Source organism: Protopterus annectens, chromosome 11.part0 (genome assembly GCF_019279795.1).
Source record: "Protopterus annectens isolate FY-2018-M chromosome 11.part0, PAN1.0, whole genome shotgun sequence".
Taxonomy (NCBI): domain Eukaryota; kingdom Metazoa; phylum Chordata; order Ceratodontiformes; family Protopteridae; genus Protopterus; species Protopterus annectens.
In genome coordinates, this window is record NC_056745.1 from 635,569,618 (window position 1) to 635,590,246 (window position 20,629).

General features: G+C 45.0%; 1 protein-coding gene across 1 annotated transcript in view; it reads right to left on the reverse strand.

The window, feature by feature from the left end:
* The window catches only part of SMC1B (structural maintenance of chromosomes 1B), a 3,759,116-nt gene that overhangs the window by 14,795 nt on the left and 3,723,692 nt on the right, over nucleotides 1–20,629 (reverse strand). The window contains exon 17 of the mRNA XM_044087233.1: nucleotides 15,437–15,578. Within this exon, the coding sequence (XP_043943168.1) occupies nucleotides 15,437–15,578 (142 nt within the window). The remainder of the gene's footprint in view (nucleotides 1–15,436; nucleotides 15,579–20,629) is intronic.

The window sequence follows — 20,629 nt, forward strand, 5'->3', positions numbered from 1 at the left end:
GGAATCATTGAGAAAGATAAGCTAGTTCTGAAAGCCTTGATTAACCTTCCCTCATCAACTGAAAGGGGTTTGGTGTCAGTTCCCCTTTGTCTTTTCAGTTCCATAAGATCACCAAAGATGGTGTGTTCAAGGGAAGTATGGTGAGACCCTTCCTTTAACAACCTCCTTGTCCTCAGAGACATTCTTGATGGGAATCTAAGTGTCTTCTTTTATACTTATATTTCCGATGAACTTCAGGGCGAGATTTTTCTGAAGAGCTGGAGGTGTCTTTTTTCCCTTGATGAAGAGATGAATCAAGGCCTTCAGAACTATGCTGTCCTTAGGAGGGATGGTGAAGACTAAAGGCAGCAGACAGACTGGGATGCAGGGGTGGGGCAGAAGCACTATGTGCATCCCCCACTTACATCAGCTGGTAGACTACAAATCCTGTAAAACACCTTGAACACAGAACTTGGTGTTGATGGCACCAAGGAAGGCAGAGTCTGCAAAAGACCCAAGTCTAAAGTAGACAAGGTAGACAGATCAGAAAACTGCACATCATGACAACAAAGCATTGGATGGATCAGAGGTGGAGACCGCCACTATGGAGTAGTGGACCAATGAACTTGAAGTCACAAAATGGACTGGAGTGAGCCAGGACCAAAGTGAGATCCAAAATCCTCAGTATCGATCTTGGCTCCAAGATACACAAAGGCCTGAATAGTTTGAAGTATGCTGGACAATCTGTCTAAGTCAATGCAACCAGTGCAGTAGGAGCAAACAAGGGAATGAATGGTAAAAATCTTGGCTGTGATACCACTAACTCTGATCCAGGGAAGGAGTAAAAGTAAGGAAGTGGGAGGACCACACTGCCCGTCCTCAGAGTGGAGGAGGATGGTATATCACCCATATCTATTTATGTCTTTGATAAAGGGGGAGGTTCTCACCATAATTCTCATCATCTGTTCCTAATTAAATTCCACTACACATGCAGAAGACCTAGTAGACTTAATCAAGGCAGCAGAAGGCGATTTTGCACACACAAATCTTTTGAACTTGAGGATCTACCCAGAATTCTGATTGAGACCGAGACGCAATGCAAGACATGATCTGAAGGAGTCAGTGCTGAAGAAGTCAAAGAGATGAAAGGCTAAAGCTGTTTCCTGGCTTCTTTGGCTGGTTGAGGTTGAGATGTACTGGCTGTCTCTCCTACCATTTCAGGAAGAAGGCTTGTTAGTTTTAATTTGTTTCTTCTGTCCATTAAGGAACATGGTCCAAGAAAAGCAAATATCACAATGAGCATCCAAATGATCAGGTCCCAAGCAAATGACACGCAGTCAGTGTGGGTCTACTGGCAGGATCTTATGCCTGCATGTATGGCATTTTTTGATACCTGAATCCTTTTCTATAATGAAGAAAAAATGAGCAGTCAAAAAAGAATAACCTATTAAAAATGTGAAAACGAGAAAAAATATTTTTTGAAGACTCAAGAAGGCCTCAGCAAAAGTAAAGGACATCTCTTGAGAAGATGAGAAGTGGAGGGAAACACAAGGACTGGAGTCCAAACAGATTTCTGACAGATGACAAATTGGCTTAGCTAGGTATCAGACAGGTTGATGGGAAAATAAAGATAATTTTGATGGGAAAAATGTGGAATTGTATAACACAAGTGAACAAAAATAAAACTCAAAGGATATAAATTTGAAAAAAAGGCAATAAAACAACAGAAGAAGCTACTTCTCTTCAGAAGAAAACAGAGTACCGGAGAATCACATCTGTCTCAAACATGGAGCAAATGACATCTAAGGCTAACAGAAACCACATACCATCATAAGACATGGGACAGCATGAGTGCTGAAGAAGCTTCTGTGAGAAACTCTGCCATCTCAGTTCTGCTGTCATGGTGGACAACCCAACCAATTGAAAAGGATGGAGAGGACAATGTAGGACCTCCTATTAAGGATTGACTCAATGGTCCCCTTCTTGCCTTCACTCCCCAAATCTTTCAGCTTTGAGAAAATAAAGATAACAGAAAAATATATTTTACATTACATCAGTAGGCATGGATATGGAAAAGAATTCAGCACATGAAATGAAACATGGCTCCATTCAGATGGTCCACACTTGAATAATTTAAAAGCCAGAATGTAGAAACCCCGTGGCATAAATAAAAACAAAACATATTTCCTATATTACATACTTCACTTCTGGATGCCAAAATTAGACAAAGAATGTACAGTTGGGAAAGTAAACTTAACATAATAGTAGATGATTTAATGGATCACCGTTGCAGTAGCCTAAGCTATTTCGGTATCACCCCTGCACTGGTCATCTTCCCAAAGCTTTGGGTGCCTTCCAAGCAATACAATTGCCAAAAGCACTTCAGTCACTCACTATAAAAGGCAGTTGTAGCACCAAATTACTTCAGAGAAATATTTTTGCCCAGAAAGGAGGCAAAAGCCCGGTAAACTTCTACTAGGAAACAAACTGAAACATAACTATATATAAAAGGGTGCAACTAAACCCACCCTGGCAACTACAGAAATGAAGTAGTAGAGAAAATAGGAGGTTGGTGGGAGGGACGGATATTATAATGGTAATCGACTAGAACATCAACTATCGTGGTACACTTACGTACACAACTGTACTATGTTCATGATTTGATCACTGCTATAATAGCCTTAGCTATATGGGTAGATTACCATAAATTATACTTACTGGAAGGATGAAGGTCCAGGAGCCCCTGGAGAGTGGTCCCAGCAAAGCCTATTCTGAATCTGGAAAAGGAATCCAGAAGACCAAGTTGCTGCCTGTAGAATACTTTTGGAGTCCAACTATTTCCAGAAAAGCACTATAAAAGTCAATGCTCTTGTTGAATGAGCTGTAACCCTGTCTAGAAGTGGCTTTTATAATAGTTTGTGGCAACCATCTAGAAATAGCTTAGTGACAAGTTGTCCTTTACTCTTATTTTCACTGGAGCTAAACAAGAAGTTATGTATTCACCATAACGTTCAATGTATGTAGTCCATCTCGCCTCACATTCTTACCCGTGGGTTCGGAGCTGAACCTTGGCTCCGACTCGGCCATACTCTAGCTCGAAGTCTTCAATTGGCTCAGAGGTATCCCATGCTGCAACGCGCCTATTCCCAGATCTTGTTTGCTGCAAGCTCACATACACACACACCAACACGCTAAGAGGAAGAACCAACTCAACACATCAAGAAGGAATGCAGAAACAGAAACTCGACCGCTAGACCCTCCAGGAGGGGGTAGGTGGGTGGGTTAGTAAGAATGTGAGGCGAGATGGACTACATACATTGAACGTTATGGTGAGTACATAACTTCTTGATGTTATGTAGTCCAATTTCGCCTACATTCTTACCCGTGGGACAGTGTCCCTAGCACCTAAACCTTGGATGGCTCACTGGAAAATATTCCTGAGCACTGTGGAACCAAAGGAGGATCTGCCTCTTGATATCAGATCCAATTTGTAGTGACTAATAAAGGTGTGAGGAGATGCCCAAGTGGCTGCAGCACAAATATCATCCATAGACATCCTAGCCTGCAAGGCAAAAGAAGTAGACACCGAACGTGCAGAATGAGCCTTCACTTTAAAGGGTAATTCCTTGCCATTTGAAGTATACATGAAGGAAATGCAACCAGAAATCCATCTGGACAGAGTTACTTTAGAAAATGGAGTCCTGAGTCTATTGTCGGAAAATGAGACAAAGAGTTGATCAGATTTCCTAATATCTTTTGTTCTATGTAAATAGAAATGTAATTGTCTGTGGACATCTAGCTGATGAAACTTAAATTCTGCCCTGTTAGAGAATTCAGGGAAAAATTCAGGCAGCTCAATGGACTGGTTAAGGTTGATCACCGAAGCAACCTTAGGCATAAAGGAAGGATTAGGTCTTAGCGAAACCCTATCATTGTGAAATACCAAGTAAGGGGGCCGAACCGATAAAGCTTGGAGTTCAGAGACCTGCCTAGCCGAAGTGATGGCAAACGAAAAGATTGTCTTCCAAGACAAAAATTTAATGTCACAGGTTGCTGCGGGCTCAAAAAGAGGCGAGGTAAGTCACTGTAACACAAAATTAAGGTCCCATGGCATTACAGGATCAAAGATTGGAGGTCGAAGTAACATAGTCCCTGTCAGAAAAGCCCTACAAAGTCTGTGCGCCATTAGATTGGGTTCATTAACAACACGAAAAGTAGAAATGGCTGCCAACTGCACTTTGATAGTTGCCGCAGCTGATCCCTGGCTGAACGGTTGAGAAAGAAATTCTAAAACTGATAAAATGGGAGCTGTATAGCGATCAATCTGCCTTTCATGAGCCCAAATGGAGAATCTCTTCCACTTACTGGAATAAATCTTCCTAGTAGAAGGCTTTTGGGAAGAAGACAGAATATGAACCACCTCCGGTGAAAAATCATGAAGCCTGACTAGGGACGGAATTGGAGCAGCCATGCTGTCAACCTGAGGGTCTGATTGGAGAGATGGAACTGCCCTGACATATGAGTCAACAGATCTGGCTCTGGGTCCAAAATCCATAGATCGTTCATTAGATAGGGGTGGAGAAAAGGAAACCAGATCTGACGAGGCCAGTGTGGTGCAATAAGTATCATTTTGCTTCCCAAGGATTGTGCTTTCTGAATAACCTTCGTTATCAGTGGGATTGGAGGGAAGGCATAGAGAAGCCCGGAGGGCCAGTCGTGAACTACAGCGTCACTGGGTGCCTCCCCTTTCTGGAGGATAAGGGTGAAGTAGCTGCTGCATTTGGCATTGAGGGGGCTGGCAAACAGATCGCAGCAAGGCTGATCCCATCTGAGGAAAATCCATTCCGCCACTTGTTCGCTCAGGGACCACTCATGAGGCATTAGAATAGCTCTGCTTAGTCTGTCAGCAATCACGTTGGACTTCCCTATTATGTGCGTTGCCACTATTAAAGTGCCAGGAAGATACTGCCCACTGCCACACTCAAAGTGCCTCTCTGCAAAGGGGATACGACCTGGTTCCTCCCGGTTTGTTCAGATACCATACCACTGACATGTTGTCTGAGTGGATTGCAATTTTATCCCATGAGGAAGAAAGTCTTGAAGTGCTTGCAATGCTAATAGCACCGCTCTCATCTCTAAGACATTGATATGCAAATGGATCTCATGTTCTTGCCACGTGCCTAGGACTGTCCTGCCGAGATAATGCCCCCCATCTGATCTGGGAAGCATCCGTGGTCATCGTGGCAACCGGAGAAGGATGAACAAAAGGAATACCCGCGTTGAGACTGCTGGTCTGAAGCCACCAGCACAGATCCTGCTTGCACCTGTCTGTAATTAAAATAAGATGGGAGAGCAGGAGATGCTGTAGAGACCATTGGGCAAAAAGTAGCCACTGAAGAAGCCTCATGTGGTCTCTGCTAGACAGGAGCCCAGAGAACCCTGCTAGACAGGGGCCCAGAGAAGTAAATACTGTGGTAAGAAATATCCAGGGAATTGTTATGGCTAGGCTTGCATAGGCCCCAGGGCCGATCGCCTAGTACCAACCTATGAACCTATGTATAGTCTTGCAAGAGGAACTAGCATAATCGTGGCAGCCATGGTCCCTAACAACCTGAGGCCCAATTTTTCCTTGAGCTTCTTCAGTGGTAGCAAAGCGTAGACCTGCTGTTGTAAAACCTGAATTCTCTCTTCTGGTAGGAAAACCCTCATGAGCACCATGTCTAATTCGGCGCCGATAAAGGTAACATGCTGCGAGGGCAACAAGGCAGACTTTTCCCAATTCAAAGTAATTCCCAGACTTTGGCACAGTGTAATAGGGGCGTCCCTGGTCTGTAGCAGTAGATGCCTGGTGGTGGCAGACAGGAGCCAGTCGTCCAGGTATGGAAATATTTGGAATCCCTGACGTCTCAAGTGAGCCGTTACCACTGCCATGCATTTGGTGAACACCCTGGGGGCTGTGGTAAGACCAAAAGGCAGGGCACGAAACTAAAAATGACTGACTCCCAGCTGGAAGCGGTAGGGGACTTCTGGATGCCCTGTCCATTTTGATATGGTAGTAAGCATCCTTGAGGTCGATGGAGCACATCCACACATCTTTCCCTAATAATGGGAGAATTGACTGTAACGTGACCATGTGGAACTTGGACTTCTCTACATGAAGGTTCAAACGACTGAGATCCAAAATGGGTCTCAGGTCCCCTGTTCTTTTAGGCACCAAAAAGAATCTGGAGTAAGGCCCTAATCCAACTTGGTCTGAGGGGACAGGCTGGATGGTTCCCTTTGACAGCAACTTTTGTACTTCTAAAGTTGCGGAATCCCTTTGACTGGGTGGAACGTCTGGGATTCTTTTGTTTGGAGGGGGATAAGAAAGAAAGGGAATATGATAACCTCTGGAAATTATCTCTAATATCCACTCGTCTTGGGTGATGTCTCGCCAGGCTTATGGATATAGAGACGCGACCCCGACTGGCTCCAAAGATGCACAGTCGGGTCTACCCTCAGGAGCACTGGTAGGGAGAACCATGAAAGAAATTGCGGTCTCCCTGGTTATGCGGGCCTCCTCTGCCTCTAGGGTGGCATCTACCTGAATTTCCACCCCCTCCTCTGCCTCTGGAGGGGGAATCACTCTGTGCATTGTGAAAAACCTCTGCGACTTTCTGAACCACATTTTTCCAGCCTTCTAGCCCTTGGGATAAGGTCTAAAAGGCATGGAAAAACGGACTCCCACGGCAGACAGGGTTTTCCCTTCCTGCTTCCACCTAGTGAGAGTGTCTTTCACCTTGGTTCCAAATAAGGATGAACTGTCAAAGGGGGGCGTTGGTGAAGGTAGACTTGAAAGAATCCGCAAAGTTGCACAGGCGCAGCCAGGAGGGTCTCCTAAGAGAGACTCTGGAACCCGCAGCCCTGCTCACTCCATCGGCTGTGTAAGAGATCAGCCTCATGGAGAAGTTGGTAATAGAATTTAGGGTAGACATCTGAGCATTGACCTCCTGAGCCACAGCATCAGAAACGTTACCCTGTAGAGAATCTCCCAGCTCTTTTAGGAGATCTCTGGAGCCGTGTAAAATGCGACAAATAGTTCAGTAACCGCAGTGTAAAGGCCGCTGAACAGAACACACGCTTCCCATACCTGTCCATAGCCCTGGACTCCTTGTTAGGGGGATGAACGGAAGATGAAGTTTCTGCAAGTTCCTTCTTAGTGGCTGCTGCCACCACCATGGCATCTACTGGAATGCCTTTTGTAATAAATTCTTTATCAGGGGGAGTGGACAAAAACTTGTTGGGTCTCCTAGGGACCGGTTCCATAGTGTCTGGAGTTTATCACACTTTTCGACAAACGAGGTCCAGGAGCTCCAATGGGGGAGAAACCCAAGAGGTGGAGGGTTGGGACCCAAAGGCCTTCATGAGCACCGACTCCTCCTCAAAGGGGCTTTGAAAGGCCAATCGCCTCTCTGTCTCAATATTTCCAAGATATCTGAGAAAGAGATATCATCAGAAGACGACTTGGGGGACCGCTCTGACTCCTCGAGGTCGGTGTCAGACGTGAGAGACTCATCTTGAGAGTCAATGTGCTTCCTCTTGCACACTCTTTTTCTGGGGGGCTCCTTAAGCAAAAAATCTGGGGAGGCCTCAGAAAGCTGGGGACCACTCATAAAGGTATCCTGAGGCCTTAGGTCTCTGCTATCCCTACATAGAGGGTGATCTGAGACTGATATCGGTGACGGAGGGGGAAGAGTGTCGGTGCCATAAGATGCAGCTGACAAACTGGCCTGCACACTTCTCACGACCTCGAAAGCTGATCCCCCTGGCACCGAAGGTCAACTGACCATGGAAGATATGGTAGTAGCCCTTGGAGCCAAGGAGATGAGGTCCGAAGCCGATATCGGGTCCACGCTCACCCGAGCCGAGTGCTGAGAGGAAGGCTTGGAGTCAAGAAGATCGACCCAAGACCTCCCTCTCGGTTCTGACCGGTGAACTGTGAATCCTGGACCCTGTGCACGGCGCCGACAGGGTCAGAGTGGAGATCGGAGCTGAGATGCCAAAAGGGGCTACTGGAACCAACCTTGCAGTGTCCGACGGAACCAACAGCTCCGGCTCCAAAGAAAGGTTCAGAGGAGGAACAGCCAAAGATGAAGGGAGGAAGGGCTCCGGAGCCGAAAGCAATTTAGCCAGCACCGATGACTGGAGCAGTTTTCTCACCACTCTATCGACATAGTCATCGGAAAGGGTCCTAGAGGACATGGTCGGGGATCTAGATCTCCCTGCAGAGGGAGACCTGCGAGTCAGAGAAACCAGTTGAAAAACTGGAGACTGGCTCCGAACTGATAAATCTGTCACCGCTTCAATAACTAACTGGGCCGATGTCGACATCATAGATGCACTGCCTTCTGTCGGCCCCGGCCAGTGGAGCCAAGAAGTAACTGTAGTCCTAGTGATTTTCTCTGGTGGCTCCGAGGGAACTGACGGAGCTGGAGAGCGTTCTTAGAGAATTTTTTGGTCTGGTTTGGAAGGAGAGGATCTGGAACTAGAAGATCTCTCCAAGTCTTCTTCAAAGGAAGGTTTCAGCAATCCCTTTAAAATAAGCTTGTTCTTCCTCTCTTGCAGCACACGGGACTGAAAGCGTGACAGAACAAGCAGGATTCTTGTAGATGAATAGCCTCCAAGCAATACACACACACACACACAGAGTGCCCATCCGTCAAAGACATTTTATTATCACATTTGACACACTTTTTAAAGCCCGAAGGCCTGTGTTTAGAATCCTTGGACATGTTGATAGCAAGAACACACACACACAGGGAAAAAGTAGGACACCTTCACCACAGAAACCAAAAATAACCAAGACAGAGCTGGAAACTAGAGCCTCTAACTTAAACGGCCTAGAGACCGCGGGTTAATCACAGGGAGGACTAGGTCCTCTAAGTTAAACGGGCCTAGCCCAGGGAATAAGGGCACCAAAAACAGTCACACAACAAAAAACCCGCTAACAGGTCTGCTACACAAAAACAGGAGAGGACTAAGTCCTCTAACTAAAATGGGCCTAACCCGTAAACACCAAAGAAAGAAACGGGATACCAAAAAAAGTTCAACAGAACTGGTCAGACAACCAGCAGAAGCAAAACACACACACTAGCTATGCAAATAGCTTTTGGAGCTACTATATTGAAATATAAATCGAAAAATTGTGCTTAGCCACAGCCAAGAGCAAGACCACGCCTGAGCTGTATGAGCTGCAAACGAGATCTGGGGATAGGCGATTGCAGCATGGGATACCTCTTAGCCACGAGCCAATTGAAGAATTCAAGCTAGAGTATGGCTGAGTCAGAGTCGAGGTTCGGCTCCGAACCCATGGGTAAGAATGTAGGCGAGATTGGACTCCATAACATCTGCTGTTCAGCTACATCGAGACAGCGAAAACATTATTTCTCCTGTGTTCTTTAGATTGGGAATGCAGACTAGAGATTAATGGTCTTGCTTAAAGGAAACTCTGAGGTGACTCTTGGCATAAAGGTATGATTTGTTCTCAGATGCACTTGAGGTGTTCCTCACAGTTGATCAATTCTTGGAAGACCCCAGAATGAAGTTTCCATACGTGAGGTCGGTCTGTCTTTGTCTTGTCAAACTTGTCTGCTGTAAGCTTTTCCTCTGATGGAATGTATGAAGCCTGAACAGTTAGAGTGAGCTGAATTGCTACTTCCCAGGCTATCACAGCCAATCTGAAAAGAGGGTACGATCTGGTACCCCCTCCCCCCAGTTTATGTACCATTTCAATGTGGTGTTGTAAGTGTACACTCACATAATTCCAGGGGACCAAGATGTTTCAAAGAGTTTAAAGCATTAATGACAGCATCTCTCTCTCTCAACATGTTTACCCCTTTTGAAAATGCATCCCATGCCAGGTCTTAAGTGTCTGTGGTGACTGACTTGGGGGGGTGGGGGGTTGGAAGGGAAAACTGAAGACCTGGACTGCAAGCTATCTGGCTTACTCACCATCCAGACTCCATCTTTACAAATCCCACAACTGGAATCTGAAGTAACAAAGAGTGCAGATGCTGAGTCTTGACTGATATGAGATACCACTGTATTTTTTCTCATGTGTAGTCTGGGAAAGGGATCATCATCGATGCAGTGTAGACTAGAATCCTAAGAATTAACTTGCAAATGTATTATACAGTCAGGCCAATGCAGCCAATTCCACCAGCTGAAGAAATGCACGTCAACCTTTTTTTTACCCTGTCAGTACAGCATAAGTGAATTGTTTGGCTGTATTTTAGAAAACAGAGCTGAAAATCAACATTATGATGCTTGCAAAGTATCACAAATAACATTCAAACAGAAGGGGAAAAAGGTCATACAAACTTTCAAGTAGAATGTACCCATAAAGACTTAAAAAGTAAAAAGTCATAGTCATTCAAAAGCCATAAAGCTGAAACACATGTATGTCCTCAAAGGATCATTTGCATCTATACCATGGATCTCCACTACAGGAAGTAAGTTAATACACATTATACCATGACCCCCCCCCCATTAATATTCCAAAACGCACGCTGATTGGTCAGTGTGCACCTTTGTAAATCATCTTATACTAATGGAAAAAGGTCCGTCGCCCAGACTTTTTCCATTAGTATAAGTCTTTAAAACACTGTCTCGCTATGTTAAAGGAGTTTAACATTAGGACAGTTTAAAAGCAACGGAGATCTCCGTTGCTTTTTAAAACTGTCCCGCTATGTTAAACTCCTTTAACATAGCGAGATAGTAAAAAGCAACGGAGATCTTGCTTTCTCCGTTGCTTTTTAAATTGGCTCGCTATGTTAAATGGGTTTAACATAGCGAGACAGCTTTAAAATAAGCAACGGGATTCTCCGCTGCTTTTTAAAGCTGAATTGCTATGTTAAACCCATTTAACATAGCGAAACAGTAAAAAGCAACGGAGATCTTGCTTTCTCCGTTGCTTTTGCCCACAACTCTGATGTACTGCGTAGGCAAACGCATGCGCAGTACATCAGAACTGCCAGAGAATACCAGACAGCTGCGGAAGGGCAGCAAGGAGGCATTATACAATGCCATTATTTAAGAAAGTAATTTTTTTTTCTTAAATAATGTCATTGTATAATAGTATTTTACAATTATATTAGGTGACTTCAACACCGACTGGAAAACTGTAAATACTGAAAACCCCACTACTCATATAAATCTTCATGGCTTTAGTCAAACAATTACTTCTACTACCAGAATCAACAAACCATATAAAAAAGACACAACCTTAGATTGGATTCTTACGAACAATCTTAAATTAACTTACACAACTGGAAATCTGCCTGATGACATAAGTGACCACTGTTTGACCTACATTATAAGGAAGAAAAATGATTTTTCTAACCCCCTCACATATAGGATATCACGGACCAACAAATACTTCAGCCAAGTACTATTTCAAAATGAACTAAGTGCCTGCGATTGGAAGGATTTAAAAATCCTGCCACTTGATGAGGCTGCTAAATACTTCAGCTCCAAATTCTTAAGTATCCTTGACAGGCATGCTCCAAAACGCTCCATCAGAATGAAAACCAAACCAGCCCCATGGCTCACTAAGGAAACTAGACAAAAAATGTTACTCAGAAACAAACTATGGGCTAAATGGAGAGCTTCCAAAACTCTTTCTGACCAACAAAACTTTAGGCAGCTTAGAAATATTACTAAAAAGGCCATACTTACTGATAAAAAGAACTACTACTGTAACTTACAGGACATTCACCATAACAACTCACAGAAATTCTGGTCAGGAATCACTCGTCTCTTACTCCCAGGCCACTCTCGTACCCCTTCCCCACTAGGATCTGATCATAATTCCTCCATCCAAATTGCAAATACCTTCAATACTTTCTTCACTGAGACCATACAGTCACTTGCCAGTCAACTAACCCCTGATAACTCAAAATCTCATACCATCAGTCCTGGCCCTCTTCCAACATTTAAATTACAACCCATCCCTACAGATCTCATCCTCAAATTCATCCAAAAGCTTAAGCCCTGCACTCCTTCTGCCGACCAGTTACCATCTGAATACCTACAAAAAGCAGCCAAAGCTATTGCATACCCAATATCCATCCTTATTAATAGAACTATTACAGAGGGATATATCCCAGAAATCTGGAAAATCTCTCATATCATACCTCTACATAAAGGTGGCAGCTCAAAAGATTACTCTAACTATTGGCCTATAGCCCTTTTATCCCCCCTAGCTAAAATCATGGAGAAGTGTATTCACTACCAGCTTCTAGACCACTTAACCCAACATAACATTTTCGCCAATTGTCAACATGGCTTTAGGCCATTTCATAGCACCACTACCGCCCTCTTATCCTTCACAGATACCATTAATAAAAATCGTAACAATAATATCCTCTCATCTGCACTCTTTGTCGATCTCTCAAAAGCTTTTGATATGGTTAACCATACCCTTCAAATTAACATTCTAGAGTCCCTTTCCCTCGATACTCTCGCTGTCCAATGGTTCAAGTCCTACCTTAGCAATAGACAACAAGCAGTCCTCTGGGAGCAGAACATTTCATCCCTCCTGCCAGTCACCCTTGGAGTCCCTCAGGGCTCCATTCTAGGAACCCTCCTTTTTTCAATATTCATTAATGACCTGCATTTAGCAATTCCTCAAGCTACCTGCATACAATATGCAGACGATTCAACAATCATATGCTCAGCTAACTTCCCTCAAATCTACTCTCTCTGACTCAAAAGGTATTTAATACAATTGAGACCTGGTTCTTAAAGCGTTGCCTCCTTCTTAATGCTAAGAAAACAAAACTCCTACTCTTTACTCCTACCAGTAAGTCTTCCCAATAGACTTCTCAATTAGTTCTACCAGCGGTACCCCTCATATCACCAGACCCCACCACCAAACTGCTAGGAATAACTATTGATAACAACCTTAACTTTGACAACCACGTTAATAACACCATAAAATCTCTTAACAGAAAACTGGGCTCCTTATATAAAATCAAACCCTTCCTAACACAATCATCTAGAACCAAAATTGCTCACTCACACTTAATCTCAACACTTCTTTACGCCTCACCCATTTACTCTAACCTAAAAAAAACTAACCTTAGCAAACTAACTTACTCCTACAATAGTATTGCCCATTTTGCTACTGGTAATCCCTTTAGAACCCATCACTGTCTGACCCTAATGCAACTAGGCTGGCTAGAATTGCATAATCTCCTGGCATATACTCAATTTACCATTGCCCACAAGCTATTTTACCATTCTAACAATACTCCTATACTTTCTGACCTCATCATCCCCTACAAAAACCTTGACTCACTACGCTCCTCCAGCAAACTTCAAGCAACCACAACAAAGTCCAACAACAAAGCAGGTGATTTCTTGTTCTCGAATACTGTAGGTAAACTATGGAACCAACTACCTATAGAGCTTACCTTACTTCCCTCTCTCCCTCTTTTTAAACAAAATCTCAGAAAACATCTGAAAAATCCATTGGTTTTGCCCCTGCAGCAATCCTGATTAATCCTTTTATGCTATACTTCTCACCACTCACTCTCTTTTCTTCCTTAAACCCTGTGCCTCTCCCTGTAAGGACAGAGCTGAAAATGTTTTTCCCGATACTATCTATGGTACTATCTACTGAATAACTTATGGATTTTGTCAAACTTTATATGACACTGTTTAATAAGTATATCTTGTATCCTTCATATTGTGTATTTTTAGTCTTTATGTACTGTTAGTGCTTATAGTGGAGTTTTTCTCCTCGGCCTCTACTGGAAATGGACATTAATCCAGCTAGACTAGCCCGGTAAACAAATGTAAAATAAAATAAAAAATAAATAAAAAATAGCAATAATCCACTTCTGGGTGTGGGTAATGCTGGATTTACCCACGGTTGGCTTTGTTTGGCTTCGCCCTCGTGACCAAACCACACCAACTGTGGGTAAATCCAGCATTACCCACACCCAGGCGTGGGTTATTGCTATAGTAAAGACCAGCTTGACTGGGTCTTTCAGTTTTTTAAGAATTAGAATGTTCAGACTGAGAAGAAACTCCTGAGGAAGACCCTTCACACTGCACTGATCAATCTTCTGACTAGAAAATTCTTTTCAGAATGAGAAGGAATTATTTTCCTTTTTCACTCACTACGTTTTGAAGATGACAAAAAAGCAGTAATCTGTTCCTTGGCAAATCCCTGTAAATCAGCTTTGTTCACTGATAAGAAAGTCGGTGATTGGAATTTTTTTTCTCATTAAGCACATACTTCCTTTACAATGTCTGTCACATAGGCACAATAGAACCATCCCTGCCAAGCAAAGACCCTTCACCTACTCCTTCCCTAGACAATGACAAAAGATGTAGTTGACCCCCTAGCATTTGCCAGCTGGAAAACTACACCAAGAGGGAGAACAAGACGGGCGATCTGAGGAGCAATTATTTGCCATAGCATAGTCACCCACTAACAGCTGAGGGAAACTTGGAGCTGGACTAATCCATGAACACTCCTTAATTTTTTTTCTCTGCTGGAAAAGGAACAACCACAGAAGCTTCCTACTGCTACATCGGTAAGTCAGAAAAGAAGTCTGAAGCATGGCTAGTGAAGCCTAGAGTCATCGGTATGGAGAACAGCAGAGAACAAGTGGTTCTGCCATACGTAATCCACTGAAAGTCGCTAACAAATGGAAAATTCTGTCCCAACATACAAAACATTAAAAAAACCATAAGCTTTTAGTCAAAAAGTAAACGTTTCATGTAAAAAGTTTGCAGTAGACATAACTCTGGTGTTCCAGTGCAATAACAGCCCAAGACACATTGTTTCTAAGTAGAAGTAATAAAACTGACAAGAACAGTGTAACTTTGAGGCAGAAAATAATATAAAAGGAAGACTTTCCCAAAGGGAACCTATCTTGCCTAGCCATGGAAAGATCACTAAACAACAGACAGACTTCACTGGGCCTGTCATTGAAGCTCTTGCTTTGGTGGCAAAAAAAAAAAAAACTCTGAAATAATTTAACACTCCAATTGTTTTTTATAGGAAGGACCTTGAGCACTCCTGGAAGCAGACGCACATGAAAAAGTACCCAAAGTTTTGGGAAACTGGCCAGTGCTGGGATAATACCCAAATAGCATAGGCTGAATGAACATATGGGGTGGCTAAAAGTTCTATACGAAAGTTTCAATGTCATCAGCTCCCATTTATAGATCTGGTAACTTTAAACAAGTCACTCAGCTGCACTGTAAAACAAGTTACCCTTAAAATCATTCCTAGTTCTCAAACTCTGTCTGTCAACCTGAACATCAAAATCATTCAAAAAAAAATCACCAAATAACCTTTTTTACACAGAAGCCTGTTTTCCTAAACAAATATGCCATAAGTGAAGGCACTGTATCACAAGAAGTTGTTTCAGACAATCATTTCCTGTAGGTAGTTAAATACCTTCTTTAAGTTAGCAACCTCCTCCTCATCTTTTTGAAGACTATCTTCCAATTTTTGAATTTTAATTCTTTCTTTTTCCAGCTGATCTTGGTTGTAGTCTAGCTGAACTTTCAATCGAGTCATTTGGTTCTCAAACTCGGATCTTAAAAAAAAAAAAAAAAAAAAAATGCAACCTAAGTTACTACAAACTGTTACAGTAGTAAATACATTATTTTACTTCATTTTTCCTGCAGTTCTTCCATATTATGAAACTTCCAAGTGAAGCACAGTTCTACAAGTTCGATAAAATGAAACAACACAAGATACTGAAATAGCATTTAACTCATTTGAATTCATAAGGATCGGTAAACCTTGCATGTAAGCAACAGACTGTTTATATTAACTGAACATGTACAACAGTCAACAAAGGTGGTGTTCTATAACATTTTTAATAAAGAACAGCACAAAAATAGAAGTTATGTTCTTACCATAACGCTCCATGTTAGTTGTCTTCTTCGCCTTCTTTCTTGCTGGATGGGTTCGAGCCGACCTCGCCCGACTGCCACTCTAAAGCTCGAGAGTTGGTTCCACCGGCTCGAGGCTCCCCTTATATCCCACAATGCTAGGCGAGAATTACCTCAGATCTCGTTTGTGAGCTAGGCCCAGCTAATAATATAACCAGAAAAAACTGGAAAAAGAATCCACCTCTATAAACAAGGGGAAGAGGAAAGGTGACCTAAAGCCTGATCTAGGAAAATATGCACAGCAGAGCATATACCTATAGCAAAGAGGTGGTAGAAAGAGAGGTCACAATCAAACTCCTCTAGGTCTGTCCAGGCCAGGGGGAAGGAGGGTGGGACGCAAGAAAGAAGGCGAGAAGAAGACAACTAACATGGAACGTTATGGTAAGAACATAACTTCTATATGTTAAGTTGTCTATCTCGCCTTCATTCTTGCTGGATGGGACCGCGTCCCTAGCACCTTGTCCCGGGTGGCCTAACGGAACAGACTCTTGAGAACAGTGGAATTAGAAGTTATGTACTCACCATAACGTTCCATCTGAGTAGGTGTATTCATTTGTCTGCAACCTGTGGGTTATGGATCCGATATCGGATCCGAACCCGCATAGTTTCCAGCTATGGATCCAAGCTCTCAGCTCCTCCCCTCACCCATAATGCCCTGCTCTACCCTCATGACCTCAGATCGAGTTTGCCAAAGCAACAATACCCTCAAAAGGGTAACCAGTAATATGCAGGAAACTGAAAGGCCAGGGGGATAGGAGGGCGGGATGGTTGCAGACAAATGAATACACCTACTCAGATGGAACGTTATGGTGAGTACATAACTTCTAAATCTGAAGTAGGATATTCATTTGTCTGCAACCTGTGGGACAGAGTCCCCAGCTACCTGAATCTTGGGCGGCCATCATGGAAGGATATTCCGGAGCACCCCGGAGCCAAAGGATGCTCTACCCCTGGATGCAAGATCCAACTTATAGTGAGAAATAAATGTATGAGACGAAGCCCATGTAGCTGCTGCACAAATATCATCCAGAGGAATCCTAGCCTTGAAGGCTGCTGAGGTAGATACTGACCGGGTTGAATGGGCATGAACACCCTCCGTGCGGCCTTCCTGACGCTTGATAAGCCAATAAAATGCACTGTGAAATCCAGCGGGACAGAGAAACTTTGGAAATTGGCTTGCCCAAATTGAATTTTGCAAAGGAAATAAACAGCTGGTCGGATTGCCTATGACCAGCTGTCCTGTTGAGATAAAATCTTAGTTGCCTGTGAACATCTAGTGAGTGTAGCCTATATTCACCTTTGTTTTCATACTTAGGAAGAAAACAGGGAGGTTAATAGATTGATTGATGTTTGCTTCAGAAGCGATTTTAGGAAGGAAGGACGGGTTGGTCCTGAGGGAGACACGGTCCGGATAAAACCAAGTAAGGAGGTTTAGCTGATAAAGCTTGAAGTTCAGAAACTCTCTTGGCTGATGTAATGGCTACCAAAAAGGCTGTCTTGTAAGACAAGAATTTGAGGTCCACTGTAGCCGCGGGCTCGAAAGGGGGAGCGGTCAAGGCCTGTAGGACCAGAGAAAGGTCCCAAGGAGGAACTGCTTGCTTAATAGGGGGCCTGAGAAGGAAAGTACCTTTAAGAAAGGTTTTGCACAATTTGGCTGACATAAGAGGATTAGACTCTTGACCAATGTGATAGTGAGAAATTGCCGCCAGTTGAACTTTGACTGTGGAACTGCTGGCACCATCATTAAAGAGAGAGGTTAGAAAATCAAGCACTACAGGGAGAGGAACCGTGAAGGGATCTAGGCCTTGCCGCCCGCCACACAGAGAAACGTTTCCATTTGCTTCGTAAACCTTTCTAGTGGCTGGTTTATGAGCCGCCACCAAAATAGCCTTTACCGTGAAGAAATACCGAGTCCTTATCAAGAGTGGAACTGGAGCAGCCAAGCGTCAGCTTCAGGTTGTCCAGGTTCGGAGGAGGAATGCAGGAAGGATGGGATATCAGATCCGGGATGGGATCTAGAATCCAAGGAGGATTCACCGAGTGAGACCTTAGGAAGGGGAACCAGATCTGTCGAGGCCAGAATGGAGCAATGAGAATCATTCTGCAACCCACCCGAGAGGCTTTCTGAAGAACTTGCAGCATCAGAGGCAAGGGTGGATAGGCATACAGAAGACCGGGTGGCCAAGCATGCACCAGAGCGCCTCTTGGGGTACCTCCGGGAGGAGGTATTAGAGCGAAAAAACTGTCGCACTTGGTGTTTGAGGGAGAAGCAAAAAGATCGCATGAAGGGGTTCCCCACCGTGCGAATATGCTCCGCTACTTGACAATTGAGAGACCACTCGTAAGGGGTCAGAATGGTGCGACTGAGCTTGTCCGCTAGGATGTTGGACCGACCGAATGTGCGTTGCTAAGAGAAAGCGATTGGTGGAGGTTGCCCATTCCCAAACTCTCATGGCCTCTCGACAAAGAGGGTAAGACCTTGTTCCCCTTGCTTGTTGATGTACCAGACAACAGACATATTGTCCGATTGAATCGCAATTGTTCCCAAGGGAAGAAAGTCCTGAAGTGCTAGCAACGCTAAGAGCACTGCTCTCATCTCTAGAACATTGATATGCAGTAAGGTCTCTGAATCGCTCCACGTGCCTTGGACTGTCCGCCCAAAGTGCCCCCACCCGAGGCGGAGGCGTCCGTGGTCACCGTGGCGAGAGGGGAGAAGCACAAAATGGGCGACCTCGTGGAGATCCGGGAGTGGAGCCACCACAAGAGGGACCGCTTGCAAGCCTTGCTGATCGCTATGGGATGATGCATGGGGAGAGCAAGGTATGACCACTGTACTAAGAGCGTCCACTGTAGAATGCATATTGAGCCTGGCAAGAGGAAGAAGTGCTATCGACGAGCCATGGACCCTAGAGCCCTCAGGACCAACTCCGCTGGAACAGAACATGAATGGAGAATGGCCCGCACCTGGAGCTGCAGATTTAGAACTCTGTCCGCAGTGAGGAAGGCTCGTAAACTCCTTGTGTCTAGTCTGGCCCCTATGAAATCTAAGAGCTGAGTGGGTGCCAGGTTGGACTTGTTTGTATTTATTGTGATGCCCAGAAATGGAGCAAGATGGAGAAAGGAGTCTCACGAGAGAAGTAGATGCCTTGTTGGGGCGGTAAGGAGCCAGTCGTCCAGGTAGGGAAAGACCTGCACCCCTGAAGCCTCAGGTGGGCCGCTACCACTGCTAGTACTTTGGTAAACACCCTGGGGCTGTGGTGAGACCAAAGGGAAGGACCCGAATTGGTAGTGACTGGCTCCCAGCCGGAAGCGGAGAAACCTCCTGAGCGCCTGTCCATTAGGATGTGGTAGTACGCGTCCTTGAGATCTATCGAGCACATCCAGTGGCATTCTCCCAGAAGGGGAGAATAGATTGTAGAGTGACCATTCGAATTTTTCTTTGGGGACTGCCAGATTCAGGAGAGAGAGGTCTAGGATTGGTCTTAGTTCCCCGCCTTTTGGCACTAAAAAGAACCTGAGTAGAACCCTGATCCGATCTGGTCTGGGGAACGGGCTGGATGGCTCTTTTCTCTAGCAGATGGCCAATTTCTGCTAAAGCGGCCTCCCTTTGACCGGGTGGTACGCCTGGGAGGGACTGCATCTTTGGAAGGTGAAGGAAAGGAATGTGATATCCCTGGATATGATTTGGAGAACCCAGCGGTCCGATGTTATGGACTCCCATGCCGCTAGGTGCCCCGAACGCCCCGACTGCCTCCAGAGTAGAGCAGTCGGGCAGCCCCTCAGGGCTGCTGCGGGCCGTTCAGAGAAAGGTTCCCTGGACCCGAAGTTTCTGGGAGCCCCTCTGCCTCTAGGGCGGCGTCCTCCTTGTCCTCCTCTGCCACGGAAGGACTGGTTGTCCGGAGCAGGCTGGGACTGCTGCGACTTCGAACCACATCTTCTTCTGACCCTTTTGGTTCCTAGAATAGGGCCTCTGGGGTGCAGAGAAGCGGATTCCGACGGCAGACAGCGTCTTCCCGTCCTTCTCGCTCTGGGTCAACGTCTCGAACGGTCTTGCCAAACAGAGCAGAACCATCAAAGGGGGCGTTCGCAAACGACGCCTTGAAGGGCTCAGAGAAATCGCAGTGGCGGAGCCAGGCCTGACGCCTAGTGACCAGTCCTGTCCCCGCAGCTCTAGCGGCGCCCTCCGTAGCATGGGAGAGTAGCCGCATAGAAGTATTCGTGACTGACCTTAGAGTGGCCATTTTGGTGGAGTGCAGAGCTCTGTCCTCCTCCGAAATGGACTCAGCCGGGCATGCAGCGTACTCCTTAATAAGGTCTCGCTGCATCCGAATAACATGTGCCAAATAGTTCAGCCCTCACCGAAAGGTCGCCGAACTGAACATCCGCTTCCCCAAGCGGTCCATCATCCGAGACTCCTTGCTCGGTGGGTGGACTGAGGGACTCTCCTGAGCCAGTTCCCTCTTTGTGGCCGCCATCAACATGGCATCTACAGGAGGCCCCTTACTCCAATGGGTCCTGTCAGAAGGCGGGCTAAGGATTTTGTCAGGTCTTTTGGGAATTGGCTCCACGGTGTCCGGTTCCTTCCACGCCCTGGTGGTAATAAGGTCCACCAGGGGTCGGCAGGGGGACACCCAAGAGGTAGACGGGCCCGCTTGAATGCCTCCAAGAACACGGACTCGTCCGAGGAAGA